This window comes from Bubalus bubalis, chromosome 19 (assembly GCF_019923935.1).
Source record: "Bubalus bubalis isolate 160015118507 breed Murrah chromosome 19, NDDB_SH_1, whole genome shotgun sequence".
Taxonomy (NCBI): domain Eukaryota; kingdom Metazoa; phylum Chordata; class Mammalia; order Artiodactyla; family Bovidae; genus Bubalus; species Bubalus bubalis.
Genome location: NC_059175.1, coordinates 23,030,951 through 23,053,335, shown reverse-complemented (window position 1 = coordinate 23,053,335; position 22,385 = coordinate 23,030,951). Strand labels below are relative to the sequence as shown.

General features: G+C 37.9%; 1 protein-coding gene and 1 pseudogene across 1 annotated transcript in view; both read right to left on the bottom strand.

Moving 5' to 3' along the window:
- The window catches only part of IL6ST (interleukin 6 cytokine family signal transducer), a 61,032-nt gene that overhangs the window by 5,174 nt on the left and 33,473 nt on the right, over nt 1–22,385 (bottom strand). Inside the window, exons 7-15 of the mRNA XM_025270519.3 lie at nt 21,422–21,581; nt 13,914–13,996; nt 13,055–13,265; nt 12,300–12,482; nt 9,603–9,704; nt 9,270–9,416; nt 8,848–8,988; nt 3,940–4,036; nt 584–665 (exon numbers count right to left, since the gene is read on the bottom strand). Coding sequence (XP_025126304.1) covers nt 584–665; nt 3,940–4,036; nt 8,848–8,988; nt 9,270–9,416; nt 9,603–9,704; nt 12,300–12,482; nt 13,055–13,265; nt 13,914–13,996; nt 21,422–21,581 — 1,206 coding nt within the window. The remainder of the gene's footprint in view (nt 1–583; nt 666–3,939; nt 4,037–8,847; nt 8,989–9,269; nt 9,417–9,602; nt 9,705–12,299; nt 12,483–13,054; nt 13,266–13,913; nt 13,997–21,421; nt 21,582–22,385) is intronic.
- LOC102412673 lies at nt 6,315–8,594 on the bottom strand (annotated as a pseudogene).

Sequence of the window (22,385 nt, the reverse complement as noted above, 5' to 3'; positions counted from 1 at the left end):
TAGGATACGACTTAGGGACTGAACAACAGTAACAAAAGTCCAGAAGTAATATTTCATTCCTAGTCTAGGCAGCCTAGGATTAACTGGATAGAAAAATGAAGAAAACGTTAAGAAAAATCAAACTCAAGTTTCATAGGTTATGAAGGACTGTCAGAAGTAAAAAATACAAATAATCTTCCCTTTAAGGAAATTTAAGAAATTTATTATAGGCTTCCAGAAGTCATTGAATCATATTAAAATCATAGCCTTTAAATTTGATTTTAATATACAATCTAAAATGCTTACCTTACAACAGAATTATCACATAGCTGTATTAAAACACTAGGCTTTCAACTTACAAGTTCAGTCAAATATTTTTAATGTATACTAAATAGAATTAGGAATATAAAGACAAATATGCTATGGTGATAATAAACTCCTAGAATATGTAAGTACTATTTTTAATTTTGACTAAAATTCTAATTTACGTACTATTTTATTTTCATTTACTTTTCAATTCAGCCCGATTATTTTTTGCTTAAACTCTACAAATATATCCTAATATGTGCGTGTATTCTAAGTAGTCAGAAACATTTTATCTTACCCTTGGAGGTGTGTGAGGTGACCACTGGGCAATATGACTCTTTGAAGGATCTGGAACATTAGGCCAGATGTGTTTTTTAATTCTGGAGAGGAAAGAAATACTGCTTATGGAGAACTGCTTGTAATAAACGTGATCATCTAAATCTTAAGAATAAAACCAACTAAACAAAAAATACCTACTGTACTCCAAAGCTAACAAAAACATTTTTCCTGTAACCAATAGAATAAAATACTATTTAAAAATGCATAAGGATCTGAATCTTTATCCTTAAAGAAAAACTGTTTGTTTATGACTAAAGCTGGTAATCAGTATTCAATTTTTTAAAATCTCTGAAATCAAATTCTGCAATAAAAACCACTTAAAAACTTTAGCCAGGGGTACAAAACATTGTGGCACACCTCTGCAAAACAAAAACCCCAAAATGTTCAATTTCCAACCTAAATAATTCTGACAATGATAAATTATCACACTGGTACAAGATAAAATAATATGATTTTTCACAAGGAAGAAGAGGCTAACAAAAATAATTAATTCAAGATATCCTTCATCAAAAACCTATTTAAAATGTTTAATATAGTCCCTAGCACAACATGAGACGTTCACAAGTGTATGTAAGCACACAGGAAATGAGTCATCTTGAGAATAAGTTCAAATAAAAAATAAAGATGGGCAGTAAGATCCTAACAGATTGTCTAGCAGGAACAACTATGAAATCTGGACATAACAGAAAAAGCAATAGAGTTAACCACCTAAATAAACTGACCAACCAAAAAAAACGAATTCCTTGAAAGTCACCAATTACTGAAACAGACTGGAAAAGAAAACGTCAATAGCCCTATACTTATAAGAAATTCAATTTGTAATTAAAAATCTCCCTACAAAGAAAAGAGCAGCCCCAGACAGCTTCACTTGTGAATTCCATTAGACATTTAAAGAGGAAATAATACAAACCCTATACAAACTCTCCCAGAAAATTGAGATAATATGTACTGATTAAGAGGGCATTCATTTGATGAGATAATCAGTATTACCCTGAATCCAAAATTAAACAATGACACCACAAAAAAAGGACAAGTCAATGCCACTTTTTAACATAAAAATACAAAAACTGTTAACACACCGAATCTGGCAAATTCCAAGGAATGCAAGATATAACATCTGAAAATCAATGATAAAATTCACCATATTTATGAAAGGAAAAAAAAAATCATAAGCTCATCTCGACAGATGCAGAAAAAGCATTTGACAGAATTAAATACCCATTCATGACAAAAACTCTTAGCAAAACAGAAATATAAGAACTTCCTCAACTTAGAGCTAATATAACATACAATAGTGTTAAGAGTGAATGCTCTCTCCCCTAAGATTGGGAAGAATGGGAAGATGCTGGCTCTTAACACTTCTATTCAACATTGTACTTACTGAAGGTCTTAGCCAGTAGAATAAGAAAAATAACTAAAAGTATAAAGACTGGAATAACCATCTTTACTTGCAGGCAGCATGACTGTATATGCAGAAAGTCCTATGGAATCTAAAAAGTGACTACAATAAATTAATTTATCAAGATCTCAGTATATAAGATTAATATGCTTAAAAGGATCAATTTTCAATATACCAGCAATGAACAACTAGAAAACAAAAACATGTAAATTCCATTTATAATAGCATAAAAAAAATTTTAGGAAGGAATAAATTTAACACAGCCTGAACACTAAGCAACACTGCAAAAGGAAACAAGAAATGTACCATGTTCAGGTACTGAAAGATGTATGTAACTCATGAACATGTGAACTCATGTTCACACTGCATTTCCCCTTAAACTGATGTATATATTCAATAAAATTCCACTAAAAATTCTAACAGATTTTTAAGGGAAATTTATAAGCTGATAATTTTATATGAAAAGGCAAAGAACCTAGAAAAAATAATTTTGGGGGAAAAAAAAAAAAACTGGAGGAATTCTGCCACCCAGTCTTATTGCAGAGCTATAATAAATCAAGACCATGTGGTATCAGCACCAATAGACATATATAACAAAGGAACAGGCTTAAGAGTCCACAAATAGATTTAGACTTATACGAATAATTGATTTTGGTACAGGTTGAAGACAATTCAACAGGAAAAGACAGTCTTTTTAATAAATAATGCTGGAATGACTAGATATCCATGGAAAAAATTCTTTGACCCTGACTTCACACCATGCACAGACATTTATTCTAAAAAGATCACAGCATAGGGTTAAAATCATTAAATTTCTAGAGGAAAATATAGGAGAACATATTTGTGACACTTGGTTAAGCAAAGATTTCATAAAAAGGAGATAAAATCAACAACCATTAAAAAATAAAAACCCTAACAAAATGGACTTGATCAAAATTAAACACTTTTGCTTTTCTGAAGTCACAGTTAAGAAACCAAAAAGGCAAGCCACAGTCCAGAAATGCAAAACATTTGTGACAAAAAGTTTGTAACAAGATATATAAAGAACTCTTAAAGCACAATATGAACAAATCACCCAATTTAAAAATGGGCAGAAGATTTCAAGACATATCACAAAAGAAGATGTAAGGTAGCACATGAAAGTATCTATTACTAGTCCTCAGGGAAACAGAAGTTACAGTCACACTGAGATAGCACTATAAACCCCTGAGAAAGAATGGTTAAAATTAAAAACCTTGACAGTACCAAGAACTGGGGATGATATCGAGCAAATGGAACTTTTCACATTGCTGGTGGGAATACAAGATGATATGGCCACTTTGAAAAACAGTTTGACAGTTTCTTATAAAGTTAAATATGCATCCAGTAATCCTGGATTATAGGATCCAGCAATCCCACTGCTAAATATTGACTCAAGATAAATGATAATCTATGCCTACACAAAGATATGTATGTGAATGCTCATAATAGCTAAAAATCAAAGAAACAACTTAAATTTTCATAACAGATGTATGGGTAAACAAATTTTGATTCAGGAATAAAAAGAAGAAAAATATTAGTATATGCAACAGTATGGATGAATCTCAAAAAAGTCAAGTGAAAGACATCATACACAAAAAATTACATGCTACTTGATTCCTATATATGTGAAATCCTAGAAAAGGCAAAAATACGACCACAGATGATTGACGGCTGGGGCCAGGGGCTGAAGGAGAGGACAGACTACAAAACAGAAAGAGGAAGTTTCCAGGGTGATGGAAATGTTCTCCATCCTAAGTGTGGTGGTAGTTAAACATCTACTTACAGCTACAAAAATTCATCAAACTGTTCACTTCAAATGGATGAATTTCACTTAATGTAAATTATAGGTCAATAGAAGTGGGGGAAAAGGCAAAAATATGAACAAGGGTACTTACAGGTCTCGCTTATTAAAGCAGAATAAAACTCCCAAAAGGGTTGTCAATAGGAATGCTAAGCAAACAGGTACAACAATAGCTTCAATTTCTCCTTGAGCTAAAAAACAAAAAGCGGAAAGAAGGAAAATAAGCATTGTTGACACATATGCTACAGACAAATAATGCAACTTTCCAACCAGATTACTGTTGAAAAGATGAAATACCATCCTTTTTTTTTTTACAACCTTTTCAAACTTACAGGTGTTTCTCTCTCCCTACCCCTCACCCCTTGGTAAATCATATCCTAGTAGCTTACGCCTTAGGTCATGGTAACCTGACCACAAAGTATACATAAAATAGAAGTTGGCTGGGGGAATAAACGGATTAGTTCAGTTTATTGGATAGATAATATACCTGGTAAGAGCTTTCAAACCTAACTATTTATTACATTTATCATCTGCACTCAGCAGAATCTTAGCAAAACTTACTTTTGAGTTCTAGGAGCAGAATTGTAAAAGCTCTAAATGATTTCAATAACTGAACTACAAATGTAACTTTCTATAAGGAATAAAAATGTAAAATTCAGGTAAAATTTTTAATTTTTATTTACTGATATAGGGTAAGAATTTTAGGAGAACCTTAACAGGCACAAGGAGTGGCAGAAGTAGGAATAGTATCATCTAAAAAGCAGCAAGCCTCAGATTCCTAAATACCACATGAATCCCTCTCTGAATTTGAAAGACAGCTTAGTAATCAAATGAATCACTAATTGGGAGAATTTATATTAGAGATTTTTTAATGATTTGGTTGTTTCTGTAAACTCCTCCAACCCTCCTTCAATTAGTCTTTTACAGGAGAAATGTATCCAAGTAGTACGACAGCTACACGTTCCTCAGTCTTACCTTCCCACCACACATATCCCTTTGTAAGTAACGTTACCTCCTGTGAAGCATAACAGGAACTGAGCAACCAAAGGAATAAACTATAGGTTGGAGAATATTAATTCCTGAATGTGAAGATTCTCATGCACACAACACATCAAATCCAGGCAGACCTGTCCTTTACTGGTGCTGAACTTCCTTCTCAGCTGCCACGCCTTGGGCCTTTCGCTCACACTGCTCCAGGATGCCTCCTTCTTCCTATCTGTCCACATCTTAACTTCAAAGCTCAAGTACTGTCTTCTCCACAAAAATCTTTGAAGGTGAAACTTCCCACTACCAGTATCTTTAAATTCTTGCTCTATTTACTAGTAGCATGGCTCAAATGGCTCTCTGTATTGTTTACTTATACTTTATTTCTTCAACTAAGCTATATGGTCCTTGAGGGCAAAGTCAAAGCCATGTGAAGTAGGTATAATGGATCCATAAAACAATAAGTCAGAGGGAAAAGTGGATGAAGCAATATTAAGTATGATCTCAGTTTTGGGGAAAAATGTATGCATAGAAAAGACTAGGAGGATATATAAATATGTTAAAAGATTATTTTGGATGAGGGATTAGGAGTGATTTTTCTTCATCTTTGTATTTTACTTTACTGTCTAAATTCCTTATAATGAACATTACTTTTGTTAACAGCATAAATTTTTAAAGTTAATTACTTTTATTTTTCTAAAGATCATGGCACAAAATTTTATTTCAAATATTACAGGTATGCCCCCACTTTCAGAAAGTTCCCATTTTACCACTTCACTTTCACAAAAGACTTACACTTATATACTAAAAAGCATTTTTCATAAATTACATTGTCTGTTTTTGCTATCAAAAATAAATTTATAAAAAAAGCTTGTTACTGTATTAATGTAGGTCTTTCATGAAAATGAAGTGGCATAATGCAAACTTGCCAAAGGTGAGAGATACTCTGCTCTAAACCATTTTGGCTTATAAAAGGTTTTAGAGGAATGCTCAACTTTTGGTTAGAGATGGAAACCTGTATTTGTTACATATATATTCTACAAACATGTCACCACAAATCTTATCCCACAGACTACATTCATTATTGGCCATCACAGAAAAGCTCAGGATCTTTCAATATCTATCTTATGTAGTAGTCACTTATCCACTTATTTGCTCATGCAGCAAACATTCAACCAACAAGGAATATGGAGCTTACTATTTATCATTCACTGTGTTGGTGCTTGGATATGACAAAAACAATTATAATAAAATAAGGTAATTTAATAATGATTCAAAATGTAGCAGTTACAGGAAAGAATGCATTTTAAGTCTGCTGTAGGGAGGCCACTGCTGCTGCTGCTAAGTCGCTTCAGTCGTGTCCGACCCTGTGCAACCCCATAGATGGCAGCCCACCAGGCTCCGCCATCCCTGGGATTCTCCAGGCAAGAACACTGGAGTGGGTTGCCATTTCCTTCTCCAATGCATGAAAGTGAAAAGTGAAAGGAAGTCACTCAGTCATGTCCGACTCTTAGCGACCCCATGGACTGCAGTCCACCAGGCTCCTCTGTCCATGGGATTTTCCAGGCAAGAGTACTGGAGTGGGGTGCCATTGCTTTCTCCGAAGGAGGCCACAGGAATAGCCAAAACAAGAAAAGGTATAGGGGAATGTACTGGGAAAAGACATAAAGGCGGGGAAAATGAAGTTTAGGGTCAAAGAAAGAGATTATGAAAGGGCATGCACAAGCAGTAATTAGAAAGCATGAACAACTGAACTTTAGTTTATGTAAGTGAAAAAAGAGATGAAGACATTTACTACAACTAACCCTAAATTTCTGGGTTTGGCAAAGAGCTGTGACATAGAACAAAGAAACCTGTTTGGGAAGAGCAGAGAGGGTGGCTAAAGTCTTAAACAGGGACTCTGAAATGGAAGATAAGAGAACAGTGCCAGGAACAGAGCTCTGGAGAATACAGAACATTTAAAAGAGCAGAAAAGGAGACCAAGAAAAAAGTACCACACAAGGAGGAGACTCAGGAGACTGCTACTAGAAAAATAAACCAAGGGAAGAGACTGTTTCAAGGATGAACAGGCCAATAGGAAGGATCAAATGTTGGCAAGTGTAAGGAAAAAAGATGACTAAAAAAGCATGCACTGGACAGGACGAATAAGAGGTCTTCCACGTGTGACAGCAGAGAGGCTTCAGTGGAGTGGTGGGTGGGTGGGTGGGAATCTGGTTTCAGCAGGTTAAAAACTGAGCTGGAGGTACAGAAATGAGACTGCAAGCGTGGATTAGTCTTTACAGCCTGTGTGTGTTAGTTGCTCAGTCGTGTCCAAATCTTTGCCATGGACTGTAGCCTGCCAGGCTCCTCTGTCTGTGGAATTTTCCAGGCAACCTGCCCATTAAAGGAAGAACAAGAGAAGAGACTATACCCAAGTTTTTTAAAATAGTTGAAATACAACTTTATCCTGATTCTAAATGAAAAGGAATAAGAATGACAGTAACAAACAAGATTTCACCTCTCAATATAGTCACGTGACTACAGCAGTCTTATATTTGAAACTCAAGGAGGAAACAACTGTGTTCCAAAACGCCTAAATACGCAGGTCCAAAAAATGAAGCTTTTTTTTTAAACAGCCACATTCATTCCAAAGCCCATCCATCTCCTTCAGCAACAAAGATTAAGCACATGTTCTGCTTAGCTATGTAATAAAGTGGCAAACACGCTGCGCCAGTGACATCACAGGACAGTTGCCTATATAACTAGCCTTCCGACGCTGCGCCCAGCTTCACTTTCTCACAGGTCAGCATTTTCCTCTGGGAGAGCAGTCGTGTGAGCAGCCTCTAAATCATGCTTGTACTGTGCTGCCAAGGCTGGGTCCATGACCACCTCTGGCGGGGCAAGAGCAGGCATGGTGACATACTCCAAGTTAGGGTCTCCGATCAGTTTTCTAGCAAGCCAGAGGAAGGGCTTTTCAAAGTTGTAGTTACTTTTGGCAGAAATGTCATAGTACTGAAGATTCTTCTTTCGGTGGAAGACAATTGACTTTGCCTTAACCTTCTGTCCTTAATATCCAGTTTGTTGCCACACAACACAATAGGGATGTTCTCACACACACATACCAGATCTCTATGCCAGCTAGGCACATTCTTGTAAGTCACTCTTGATGTTACATCAAATGTTATAATGGCGCACTGACCTTGTATATAATAGCCATTTCTCAGTCCACCAAATTTCTGAACTTAATCAGTCCTCTGTTGGTATGGAACACAAGAGGATGGACCTCAACACCCAAGGTAGCTATATACATCTCAAATTCACCAGTCAGATGACGTTTCATGAATGTAGTTTTTCCAGTACCACCATCACCAACCAATACAGGTTTGAACTTGGGGCTCTCCTTGGGCAGCCAACTCGATGTTACTTCCAGAAGCGTCTCTGTGCCTGTCTGACTAAGTGAGACCATACCCAAGTTTTGCCAGTGAAAAAAATGAACCCATTTAGAAAGATAAACAAATTATTTTTGGATTTATAGAGTACAGGTGAAATTAGAAGCAGTTGAAGAACAACAGCAAAGTATGGAAAAAATTTTCTGTAGTTTAAAGAAATAACCAAACAACAAAACAAAAATTTTATGAACACATCATTTATATGAATCCAAAGAGAAGGCGATGGCACCCCACTCCAGTGCTCTTGCCTGGAAAATCCCATGGGCAGAGGAGCCTGGTGGGCTGCAGTCCATGGGGTCGCTAAGAGTCCGACACGACTGAGCGACTTCACTTTCACTTTTCCCTTTCATGCATTGGAGAAGGAAATGGCAACCCACTCCAGTGTTCTTGCCTGGAGAATCCCAGGTACGGGGAAGCCTGGTGGGCTGCCGTCTATGGGGTCGCACAGAGTCGGACACGACTGAAGTGACTTAGCAGCAAAGATGCACTTTAAACAAAATTTTGGCGTGTAAGTTAAGCCCATTTTTAGTCTGATTAAATTTTTAAAAGAAAAGAGAAAAAAGGAAAACTCAAGCATGATTATTCCTTACCAAACTTTGGTGTAGTAAAAGTGAATTCTGGACCATCCTTTCCACCTTCATCTGTGTAGGCTGCCATTCGTACCATGTACAGAGTGTCACTAGTCAAAGAGGACAGTGTGTATTCTGTGTGGGAAGAATCCACATTCACAGCTGGAAGAAAGCAGTAAGTGCACTTTAACCAACTACTCTTGCATGGTTTGGCCTATATTTGACATTGGGAGAGTACGAAAAAGGAATCAAACCATATTTCACTAGAAAACAATGTATTTTTAGTAGGATCATGAAGGCAACCATAAGGCATATTTTCACGTATCTCTTTTCTGAGCATAAAATGCTATATTAAGATGTAAAAAACACAAGACGACTTATATTAGTATTTAAAAGCCTAAGAAAAAACACCTGATTCTTAATAACTGATATAGCTTTATTACCGATTTCATTTCCAATGACGGTTCTATAAAATATAGTATAATTTCTGATAAATCCATTCTGAACATCAATAGGAAGGTGGTCCCACTCCAAGACAGCTTCATTTTTCCCCACTTTTTTTGTCCGAACAGTAGGTCCTCTGGAAGGTGCTGAAACAGAATAAGGTATTTACGAACTGAAAAGCATAAGAATTTAGTAAACCATTAGAACTTGGTAAAATTTCATTATCATGGAATTATTTGAACATAATGAGACATACCCTTATTTAAAAAGGAAAAATGTCTTTGTCAGTACAAAATGCAATGGTTTTTCAAAGAAAGTATGGCTGGACTTACCAGCTTGTTTAAGGTATGCCTTTATATGCTCAGGGCTTCCTGGTCCATCATCATATACTGGAGTAACTGTTATCAAGTAACATTTGCTCTCTACTAGGTTTCCTAAAGTAAGAATAGTAGATTAAGCATTTTCTTCCTTATAATGAAAAAAAAAAATAACTCTACTGCTTACTTTTACATTATAGTTTCATGACCACTGAATTTTCTTTTATTTATTCATTTATGTTTTTAAAATTGAAGTACAGTTGATATACAATGTTAATTTCAGGTATCAGATCAGATCAGATCAGTCGCTCAGTCGTGTCCGACTCTGCGACCCCATGAATCACAGCACGCCAGGCCTCCCTGTCCATCACCAACTCCCGGAGTTCACTGAGACTCACGTCCATCGAGTCAGTGATGCCATCCAGCCATCTCATTCTCTGTCGTCCCCTTCTCCTCCTGCCTCCAATCCCTCTCAGCATAAATTTGACATCTGCTTACATTATGAAATGATTACCACTGAACTTTCTTTTAAAACTACAACTTTTTAAGTAAACATTGCCTTTTGTGTACTAGATTCAAGTTTAACAGAGTAAATCTTTATGAAAATAAAAGGTTATTTTTATTGCCAGTAAGTGAATAAAAATATTTATACTGTCAATAAAAGTAACAAATGACTGCATTTATATTCAGGATTTATCAAATGGGTCTTTCTTATAGTTTGACAATTTTTGTACATTTTACCTAATTGAGAACTGCCTATGAGCAAGATGTCACTAATCAGAGCTAGGGAAAGCACAAATGGCTGTGGTTGGACCGGTGACTGGGGAAAAAGAGAATTAGGTATTATTTCCCACAACAACAGAATTTTAAAAGAAAAAATTATCTTAAATACTTCCTTTCTTTATAGTCTTTCCAAATTTACAAAGTACTCTGTCTTTAGCACACAACAACAAAAAATTTATTTTTGTTTATAAACTGCAGTTTACACCTTCAACAGGAACTTACATTTCCTTAACTGTTTATTCATGAAGTTATATATGCTTCTTTGTCTTCATAAACAGTCATTTTCTTAATGATTCAATATTATCAGGAAGATAATTTTTATATTCTGCTTATACAGTGATGTTTTACCAGGCCTACTGAGCTCTGTGGGAATACCTGCACAAACGGAAGGTCTCCAGAGCCTTTGCTCTATTGTCCAGCTATTGTCCAGCTAGGGCTTCCCAGGTGGCACCAGTGGTAAAGAATCTGCCTGCCAATGCAGGAGATGCAAGAGATGCGGGTTCAGTCCCAGGGTGGGGAAGAGCCGGAGGAGGAAATGGCAACCCACCCTGGAGAATTCCATGGATAGAGGAGCCTGGTGTGCTACAGTCCAGGAGGTCGCAAAGAGTCCGACATGACTGAGCATGTATGCCATCCATGGTCCAGTTATTAGCAATCTGTTTCCTCTCTAGCTCTACTTTGCTTTTACTTGGACAAGACTGATCAACTAGACAAGTGGGATTAGTAAAATTATATGTTAAATAATGGGCTGCTGCTGCTGCTGCTAAGTCGCTTCAGTCGTGTCCGACTCTGTGCGACCCCACAGACAGCAGCCCACCAGGCTCCCCCGTCCCTGGGATTCTCCAGGCAAGAACACTGGAGTGGGTTGCCATTTCCTTCTCCAATGCGTGAAAGTGAAAAGTGAAAGGAAGTCGCTCAGTCGTGTCGGACTCTTAGCGACCCCATGGACTACAGCCTACCAGGCTCCGCCGTCCATGGGATTTTCCAGGCAAGAGTACTGGAGTGGGGTGCCATTGCCTTCTTCAAAATAATGGGTTAATGAGGGCCAAACAGCCTATGTTATGAATAAAGCTCTTTATGGCTATATATAAACAGTATATTTTTAACACCTTTCCTGTGACTAATCATATTATTTATAGCTGAATGCAAATGGTAGCTAAATTCTAATGGTTATCCTCTTTACACACATACAAACTAAGTGCTTTGTTTTCTTTTTAAAGTTGTTCTATCACTTTAAAGCTACTTGAAAAGTAGTAACTTGCAATGAGAGCAATCCATACTGGAGCGCTTACTTTCTGTCCTTCATTAGTACTTCCAGTTTAAAAGACAAGAAAATCTAAGTTCTGATTCTGCTTCCCTTGTTCAACAGCTATAAAAAGTTAACAAGCCATCCAGATGCTCAGGGAAATTTTTCTCATTAAAGGATGAAGTTAAATCAGGTACAGAGAACATACTAGTTAGGAGCAGAGATTGGATTACCTTGTGTTTTTCTTACTTTACAGTTTTGTGAGCATTCCTTTGATGATCAAAACAACAGGAGAGTATTACAAGAAGATAGTATTAACCCCAATTAGCATTGGAGAAGGAAATGGCAACCCACTCCAGTGTTCTTGCCTGGAGAATCCCAGGGACGGGGGAGCCTGGTGGGCTTACGTCTATGGGGTCACGGACAGAGTCGGACACGACTGAAGAGATTAGTAGCAGCAGCAGTCCATAAACAGACCCTGCAGTTTAGTGAAGTTAATAAGTGTGACTTGCTGAGAGTCACAAATCTAGTAAACATGAGTTAACTAGTAAGTAACAATGATAAACTGGAAGTCTTTTCAGTGGACCACAAAGCCTACAAAGCAGAAAAGAATAAGTACAAGAAAAATCTGTCTAAAGAACTAGAAAAAGGACATCGACTTAAGTGTTTCTAGCAAGATATACCTCTTAAATAGGTGTGATGTACAATACCATCTTCTTGTTGCCAGTCTGGGATACAGGGCGATTTATCAGATAACACACACCACTCAAGTATGTATCTGTTTACAGATTCATTTGGAGCAGTCCATTCTACCCAAAGCACGTTATCTTTGGGAAATGCTTTAAGATCAGTTACGGGGTGAGTAGCTTTAAAAAAAAAAACAAAGTATGAACACTGATATGATAAATGAACATTTAAAACTCTGAAGTTCCAACATTTTACATTCATTTTCATAAGCATGTGATCTATCTTGCTCTCACGTTTTCGTAGCACATAAGATTAAACTGTATTTCCATGAATAAAAGCACTAATTTATAAACAGTCAATTTATTTTCAAACGTTAATTCCTTTCCCAAAATTCTGCAAGTATTTTGTGTATATAAGTTGCATTTTCTTCTTCTTTGAAAGCTACAGATAAAGCTATAGAAAAACAATATATTTAAGTTAAATGTATATAATAGGTTCCTCAAACCTAAAAAATATATTTTTTTAAAAAGACAAATAATCATAAAATGCTTAAACGAACTAAGTAGCTTAGTGCAAAGTTTAAGTGAACCACAAAATGATGGAACGGTTTGGCTGCTGATTGATTTCTAAAAATTTAACCACCGTAGATACTGAGAACATAGTCTTAGGATACTTATGTTTTTACAGGAGTCCTGTCCATACCTAACTACCCTTTACCATTCGTAAGTGAGGCTCCATCTTAGGGACAAACCTTGAAAATCCCAGGCAGGGATAGTTAAAACAGACGCATCTGATTTGCCAACAAGATTTCTTGCTGTCAGAGTTGCTACATAGCGATCATTTGTGAGGTTTACTGTCAGTTTTGTGTCTTTAACTGTGTAATTTTGTGAATGTGATTTCCATTTTGTGAGAGTCACTTCATAATCCAAAATTTTTCCATTAGCTTCGAAAGGAGGCAATGTCTGTAATAAAACAATTTACTTTTAAAACATATTTCATAAATCTTGAATAAAGGTAATGTTTTTCTTCATGTTCACAAATTCTATTACGTCAAATCTCTGAATATTTAATTGCAAGGGGCTGGCAACCTTACTTTGCACTCACTACTGAAGGGAAACTACTTCACACCGAATGAAGAGTAAAAGCATGGCTTCAACGAAGAGGCAAAGTAGCACCATTCTGTTAGCTATTAGTTCTCGATACAATTCTTCACTGATGGTATGCTGGCCTCAACTACTTTAAGTCTGAATATTTTTCTTTCTACCTTATTTTAGCATGATCCACTCATGACCATTTATGGAGTGCACAACAACTTTATTTCCTATTACCAGCATACATTCTGACTACCCCAAATGTTAATTATTTTTTATGAGGCACTGAGGAAAGTTTGATAAAACACAGGCCCCTTATAGAACTTTCACAGAATTATGCTGAAATATCTATGAGGTATCACTGGCAGTTTATGAACCATTTTTTTTAGTATACATAAAGCTTTGCATTTTTAATAAAGTTATCAAATACTATTTGATACCAAAAATTAAGTGCCACCCATGATACCATATAAAATATATTTATGAGATAAAAGGATATAGTCAATATTTTTTTCTTACCTTCCATTTGAGTTGTATAGATCTAGTGCCATGAGCATGAGATGGCTCTATCTTATACCAGAAATTTGGTGCCTTGGATGGTCCTAAAGAAATGATATAAAATTTTTAAAATAAAAGTTTCTATTATAACAAGATAAGCTAAAATCCTAGAAATTATTCTTACTTTGTTTCTAATATTCTTGCCCTTCAATGATATGGTGTCTCTATTTCTTTGTTTACACCAGCATTTTCCCACCTCAGCATATGTCTTGGACTTCACACCTTTAATCAGGGTAATAGCTAGGCAATTTAGATTATATTGCAACTCTTTAGTAATCTTAAAACTGTAAAGGTACAAATATATCCTAAGCAATAACCAAAGATGCATCACTTTCTTATTGCTAAAAGTCAAACTGAAATATATTTAAATACATGTGTACAATCCCTAAAAGAATATATTTAAGGATATAAGACAAAATAAATGGAGTAAGCCTAGTATTAAGTTTATTACCTTATAGTGGGAGTCAATGTAATGGAATATAATATAAATAAATTCACAGAATTGTTGTAATAATCACCAACCATGTGAAAAAGCACTTTACAAAACACCAAATCCGATTGCTAATTAGGTTTTAAAAATTCAAAAATTTTATAATTGCAAAATATGGCATTAAATAGAATAAAAAACAATCTGAGTAAAATCTAAGCAGTGTTGTGCTGACTATGAAGAAGTTAATTACAGGCGGACAAAACAAAGAGGAAAGGCACACCAGAAAGGCTGGGGGAAAGCTGCTGGTGCAGGGGGTCGAACAGACACATACATGAGTGCAGTGCAGTGCCCCGAGAGAATAAAGAACACAAAACTATAAAGGAAATGTTAGAGGCTAGAAATGGTCAAAAACTGATGTTTTTTAATATCAGATGTTAAAAAAACTCTGGCTTCTTTCACTAATTTGAAGAAATGCATAATCCAATTGTTCATAGCTTTCTGGACACCAGGAAATCTCTTTTGATTTGACAAAGGTTATGTGCCATCTCTTCAGAAAATGCACACAAGTATGAACCCCAATATTTCGTCTACATCTTAAAGTAGTTTAGGAACTCCTCCAAACTGATCAACGTACTTTTAAACTCTTCAAGAATACCAGTTTCAAAATACTTAGCCAAGACAAAGGTATCTGACTCCCAAACCAGCAAGAGTAGGATTACTTTCTTTCTTGGCATTTTTCAGAATAAGAGAAAATTTGTAGTGGAGAATGGTACTTTACTTTTCTGCGTTTGACATTCTCAATTCACATAACTTTCACGAAACCTTTGGCAGAGCTCTGTGGAAGTGAAGGCATTTAGGAGGTAGGGAAGGTTTCAAAGTCATAGCTGCTGCCACTCACACCTCAAGAGGGTGACCGTGACAAGAAAATGTTCAGAAAAAAATCTGTATTCCATAGAATTATTTTAATTGAAGGCTAACTGCTTTATAATATTGTGTTGGTTTCTGCCATGTAACAATCTGTATAAATCAGCCGTAAGTACACACATGTCCTTTCCCTCTGGTACCTTGCTCCCACCTCCCACCCCATCCCACTCTGGATTGTCACAGAGCACTGGTTTAAACTCCCTAAGTCATTCAGCCAATCCCCAGTGGCGATCTGTTTTCTACATGGTAGCATATATATTTCCATGCTACTCTCTCCATTCGTCCAGCCCTCTCCTTCTCCCTGGTGGCCACAAGCCTGTTCTCTTATGTCTGCATCTCCATTGCTGCCCTGCAGATAGATTCATCAGTACCATCTTTCTAGATTCCATATATATGTGTTAATATACAACATTTATTTTTCTCTGACTTATTTCATTCTGTATAATAGGCTCTAGGTTCATTCACCTCATTAGAACTGACTCAAATGTGTTCCTTTTTATGGCCGAGTAGTATTCCATTGTATACATGTACCACAGCTTCTTTATCCATTCATCGATGGACATCTAGGTTGCTTCCATGTCCTTGCTACTGTAAATCATGCTGCAATGAACACTGGGGTACATGTGTCTTTTTCAATAATGGTCTTCTCAGGGTATATGCCAGTAATGGGACAGTTGGGTCATACGGTAGTTTTATTCCTAGTTTTTAAAGGAATCCCCATATTGTCCTCCATAGTGGGCTGTATCAATTTGCATTCCCATCAACAGTGCAAGAGGGTTCCCTTTTCTCCACACCCTCTCCAGCATTTACTGTTTGTAGATTTTTTTGATGATGGCAATTCTGACTGGTATAAGGTGATTTCTCATCGTAATTTTAAATTTTGATTTACATTCCTCTAATAATGAGTGATGTTAAGCATCTTTGCGTGTATTTATCAGCCATCTGTACGTCTTTGGTGAAATGTCTGCTTAGGTCTTCTGCCCACTTTCTGATTGGGTTGTTTTCCTGGTATTAAGTTGCATGAGCTTCTTGTTTATTTTTGAGATTAATCCTTTGTCAGTTGTTTCATTTGCTATTATTTTCCCCCATTCTGAGGGTTGCCTTTTTGCCATGTTTTTAGTTTCTTTTGCTGTACAAAAACTTTTAATTAGGTCCCACTTGTTTTTATTTCCATTATTTAAGGAGGTAGGTCATAGAGGATCTTGCTGTGATTTATGTTAAAAGAGTGTTTTGCCTATGTTTTCCTCTAAGAGTTTCATAGTTTCTGGTCTTACATTTAGGTCTTTAATCCATTCTGAGTTTATTTTTCTGTATGGTGTTAGGAAGTGTTCCAATTTCATTCTTTTTCAGGTAGCTGTCTAGTTTTCCCAGCACCACTTACTGAAGAGACTATCTTTTCTCCATTGTATATCTTTGCCTCCTTTGTCAAAGATAAGGTGCCCATAGGTGCGTGTGTTTATCTCTAGGCTTTTTATCTTCTTTCATCAGTCTGTATTTTTGTTTTTGTGCCAGTACCATACTGTCATGACATCTGTGTTTGAGTCTCCTTTTCCCAGCCTTTATAAAGGGTTGTATTCCTTCTTCCTTTTGGTTTCTGCCCTTTGTGGGTGAGGTTGTTCCAGTGGTAGGCTTTATGTTGGGAAGGACTTGTGCCTGCCTTCTGAGGGGAGGAGGTGAGTTTTTTTCCCTCTGATGGGCAGGGCTGTGTAAGGTGGTATTCTCAGGTGTCTGTGGGGAGCTGGTCTGCCGATGACTGGGTTTGTCTTTGTTTTGCTTGTTCTTTGGGTGAAGAATCCTGCACTGGGTGCTGCTGGGTCCTGGATACAGGTGGAAGTCTTCATGGGAATTCTCACTGATTAATACTTCATGGGGTCAGGAGTTCTTTGGCAGTCTAGGGTCCTGGATGCAACCCTCTCACTCCAAAGGCTCAGGGCCTGATATCTGGCCAGGGAATCAAGACTCCATAAGCCATTTGTTATGGCATTAAAGAGGACTGAAACAAACACAGGGCTTCCCAGGTGGCTCAGATAGTAAAGAATTCGCCTTCAATGTAGGAGACCCAGGTTCTATCCCTGGGTCGGGAAGATCCCCTGGAGAAGAGCACGGCAACCCACTCCAGTATTCTTTCCTGGAGAATCCTATGGACAGAAGAGTCTGGCAGGCTGCAGTTTCATGGGGTCACACAGAATCGGACATGACTGAGTGACTTTCACTTTCACAACACACACACAAAACAGAAAACAAAACAAGAAACAAAAAATGAATCCCAAATAGTAAATACAAAATCAGACAAATGTCAAAAACAAAGGTGCGCACACACACACACACGCAGAACAGTCCAAAGAAAAGAAAAGAAAATATAAGAGAGTGACCTGGTGGTGAACAAAGGAAACCAAAAATGGTATCAACCAATTAAAAACAAAACACAAATCAGAAAACAAGACAAAAGCAGACTGCCAACTGGGGAATAAAGCAAAAAAAAAAAAAAACCAAAACAGACTAATGAACAGGGTGAAAGAAAAGGAAGGCAAAAGAGAAGTATATTTTTAAAAAGGTTTATATATATTAAAGAATATACCAGGAAAAGAACAATAAGAAAAATAAACAAGCAAAACAATTTTTAAAAGAAAAAACCCATAAAACTGCAAAAAGACAACACAGACATAGAAGTATATAAAGGAAATATAAAGTGTGATTAAAAAAAAAGTTCTCCAAAGCTTAGAGTTAATAAAATGAACCACTGCAGCAATAGGGAAAAAAAAATCCAGAACCAACTACAGAATCAATCAGAATAATAATGTTTTTCTCTGATCTCAACTGTCAGCATCCTTCCCCTCACTATGAATCACCTCTGCCTCCCTAGGATGCCCTCCAATATCGGGCTGGTCTCTGGACCTGCTGTGGGGACAGCTCAGACTCTATAATCTGGCCCTATTCCTGAATGTTCTTGCCTCCAATGTCCACAGCTGCCAGAGTGAGGCATTTTCTTTTGTGGGAATTCTCATTCTCCTTTTATATATTCCGTACACACAGAGTCTGCCTACTTGACTGTGTAGGTTTAATCTGCAGCTTGTACAGCTGGTGGAAAGGTGAAAGGTTTTCAATCCTCTTCCTTAGCCACACTGCCCCCACAGTTCAATTGTGGTTTTATCCCCTCCTCTGAATGTGAGTTGTCCACAGGAGTCTGCTCCTGAGGCTGCCTTGGAGGACTTGGGTCTGCCTCAGTGAGGTCAGGGTGTAGAGGTGCTTCGATTATGGGGACCCTGGCAGTGCCAGGAACGTAGGGGAGCTGGTAGTCACGGGTACAGGAGATATAGTGCTCTTAGGGTTTTTCTAGCCTCTGGCCACTCTGCCCCAGAGAGGATAAAGCATGGAGGTGGTGAGGCTACTTGGATCATGGGGACCTTGGCAGCACAGGGGAGCCTGTGGCCATGGACACAGGAGGTTTGTTAGGGTTTTTTCTAGCCTCGGGCAGCTCTGCCCCAGTAGGGATCAAGTGTGGAGGTAGCATAGTTGCTTGGATTGTGAGGACCCTTGAAAGGTTGTTGCTGGGCCATGAAAGACGCAAGGATTCTTGGCCTCCAGAGGAGAGGAATTCAACCCAGGGCCAGTAACGAGGCTTGATCGCTCAGAGCTTTTGTATAATAAAGTTTTATTAAAGTATAAAAGAGACAGAAGACTTCTGACATAGACATCAGAAGGGGGCAGAAACAGTGCTCCCTTGCTGGTCTTCAGCAGGAAGTTCTATATATATACACCTACTAGCAGGCTGCTAATTAGAGAAAGGAAATGTCTCAAAACTTCAGAGAATGGCACCAGACCCCTCACCCACAACATTCATTCTGAGATAACACTGGCACAAGGTGAGTCATCCTGGGCCTTAAAATGATTGACACGAGTCTTGAAGCAAGGCAGGTTTCCAAAAAAATACATAGTCTCATTAACATAGATTAGGAGAACAATTGTATGAGTAAAACATACCGGTTTGTTGAGCCAGTATCGGTTGTGTGTGTGTGTGTGTGTGTGTGTGTGCGCGTGCGCGCGCGTGCTTAGTCGCTCAGTCATTTCCGACTCTTGCAACCCCATAGACTAGCCTGCCAGGCTCCTTTGTCCATGGGCTTCTCCAGGCAATACTGGAGTGGGTTGCCATTTCCTTCTCCAGGTGATCTTCCCAACCCAGGAATCGAACCCAAGTCTCCTTCATTGCAGGTAGATTCTCTACCAACTAAGCTGTGAGGGAAGCCATATATATATATATATGGGTATATATATACACAAAATGTATAATTTTGTATAGAGAAGAGAAAAAAAATCTTGTCACTTGTAGTTTGTTTCCTCCTGCCACTTGAGAGAAAAAATGTCTGACTCTTGCAGCCTATTTCCTCCGTCTGGAGACCCCTAGCCTTCCTGCCTGTTACCCTCTCACCCTGGAGGCACAAAGTGTGCAGAGATGCCAGATGCAGGAGCTGTGGCACTATTAAGAGTTTTTTTCTAACCTCTCGTGGCCTGTAGCCTCAAAGGGCCTCCCTGGCTGGTCCTTTCCTTGTTTCTTGGCAAAGAAGGCACTCAGAGGTCCCCCCAGGGTGGTGATGAAGTGTGAAAGTGTTAGTCGCTCAGTCATGTCTGACTCTACAATCCATGGACAGTAGCCCACTGGGTTCCTCTATCCATGGAATTCTCCAGGCAAGCATACTGGAGGGGCTTGTCATTCCCTTCTTCAGGCAATCTTCCCAACCCTGGAATTGAACCCAGGTCTCCAGCATAACAGGCAGATACTTTACTGTCTGAGCCACCAGGGAAGCTGGCTGGGGTGCTTCTCTGTTGCTCAGTGTGTCAGGCACTCAAAGGGCCACCCTCTCTGGGTTCTTTCTCTGTTAATCAGCTGGCATGTGGGGAGAGAGACTACAGTGATGGCTGCATCCCCTGCATGTGACTCAGCAGTATCACCTTACCTCCATGACTACCTGACTTTCCTCCAAAGGCAATCCCCTCTGCAATCTCCTCCCTCACGTCCCCAGGGGCCATCTCCCTGCAGTCAACAGCAGACCTCACCCTGGGATTGCTCCCCAATCCCTACATTTCAGCTCCCAGCCACCATGCATTCCAGAGGACTTGCACTCCTGTCTGGGATACATATGGATGTGTCGAGGATCATCTGTGTGGTTCTCACTCCATTCAGACTGTCACAGATCAATTGCTGCACTCTCTAACAGCCTCAAATGCTTCCCTGCATCCCAAACAATGCCCCAAATGTGGTGATCTGACCCCTGCTTCAGTTCCCTCACCCTCCAAGTACAGGTCCAGCCCTGCTTACTCTCCTCTTTCTCACTTCCTTCTTTCATCTTGCCAAGTTTTGTGTGGATCTATACATTCCTTTCCAGGGATCAGGGACTCCTGCCTGCTCTCAGCTGGTGTTCTGAAAGATCTTCTGAATCTGAAGATGTATTCCTGAAACATTTGTGGAGGTGTACTCCATGTCTACTACTCCTCTGCCATCTTGTCTTCCCCCCTCCATAGGATTATTTCTTGATTGTTATAGATGAAATTAGTAACATCAGATGCTTTGGGGAAGGAATCTTACTTCATATTGTGTATCCTTTTATGCCTTTTGGATTCTACCTATATGCATTGTATTATCATGAAAAACAAAGGGAAAATGAAAATAAACCAACTGATCAAAATGCAATGATGCTTTTTCAGGGGCTTATTAAGTACTGATAAAAAAATGAATAAAAACTACAGTACAGCTATCTTTTTGATAGTGAAGGTCTAATGCACATTTTGGTAGGTAGTATGATTTTAAAGACTCAGGATATGATCCTCTAGTTAGAGATATTTCGAGACTCCTCTCCTTTAATAAAATGTTCTGGATTTACCAACTATTAATGGTTTTCTCATTGTAGCTAAGATACCATTTCACAATTTCCTTTAATTATATTAAACAGATTTGTACTATCAATAATGTATATTAAATTTTACATCTTGAGGTCCTTTAAAAAGTATAAAATATCAGTTTGAATAAAATGATCACAAAAGATGCAATGAAGTCTATATTATTAAAAGTAGATAAAATTTATAGTCAAAATTTTTTTTCTTCATATATTTATTTACTTACTATCTTCATATGTGATACCACTTGCTTCTTCACTCCAGTCACTCCAATATCCTTTACCATCTTCCTTCATACAACGAATCCTAAACACATATTCTGTAAAAGGTTTAAGGTCCTGAACAGTGAATGAAGATCGGGTAGATGATGTATCTTCAGGAGGAACCTGAAAACAAAGCAAATTGACCAACAAAAAATCCAGAGGTATTTATTACAGATCTTCTAAGTTGCCTAATATTTAGAAGCTAATTAATGAAACAAGCCTAATAACTAATGAAAAAAGACTAATTTGACTCAAGCTCTGCAGAGAAATAAATTCAAGTGAAAAAAGCAGTCAAAATTAGTAAAACTTAATAGGTTTGGGAAATATGGAAACAAGTATTATTAATCTTTTTATCCTTTTTTTATTTCTTTCTTCTATGCTCCTATAACACTCATGGTCTTAACAGGAAAAAGAGAAATTCCAATTAAAATTTAATTCAAGGAGGGCTTACTAAAGGAAATATGAGCAGAGTGTAGGAAACCTTATTAGACAGTACAGGCAGTACTCTGGGGCTTAGTGGTGTTACCACCTTTAGAATCAAAGGGAAGAGGGGTGGTACCAGAACCTGGAAGAACAGCGTCACAAAGGGTTAACTTGAGAGAAGTAGTGACTTTAGGTTGAGACAGGAAAGCTTTAGGGAGGAAGCAGCACAAAAAATATGATCTCACTTCTCTCTCTCCTCCCTCTTGCCAAGACCCCTCCACAACCAACAGATAAAATCCATACAGGTCTGCATCCCAAGACAAAGAGTAGGTGAAGAAAGGTAGAATATAAATCTAGACGGGCAAAAGGAAGATAACCAGCCCAATTACGAAAAACAAAAGCTATCTTTGTAGATAAACTTGATTTTCAGAACAAAAAAGAGTAGACTAAACACAGATGTAGTGATTTGCCTGGTGGCTCAGGCAGTAAAGCGTCTGCCTACAA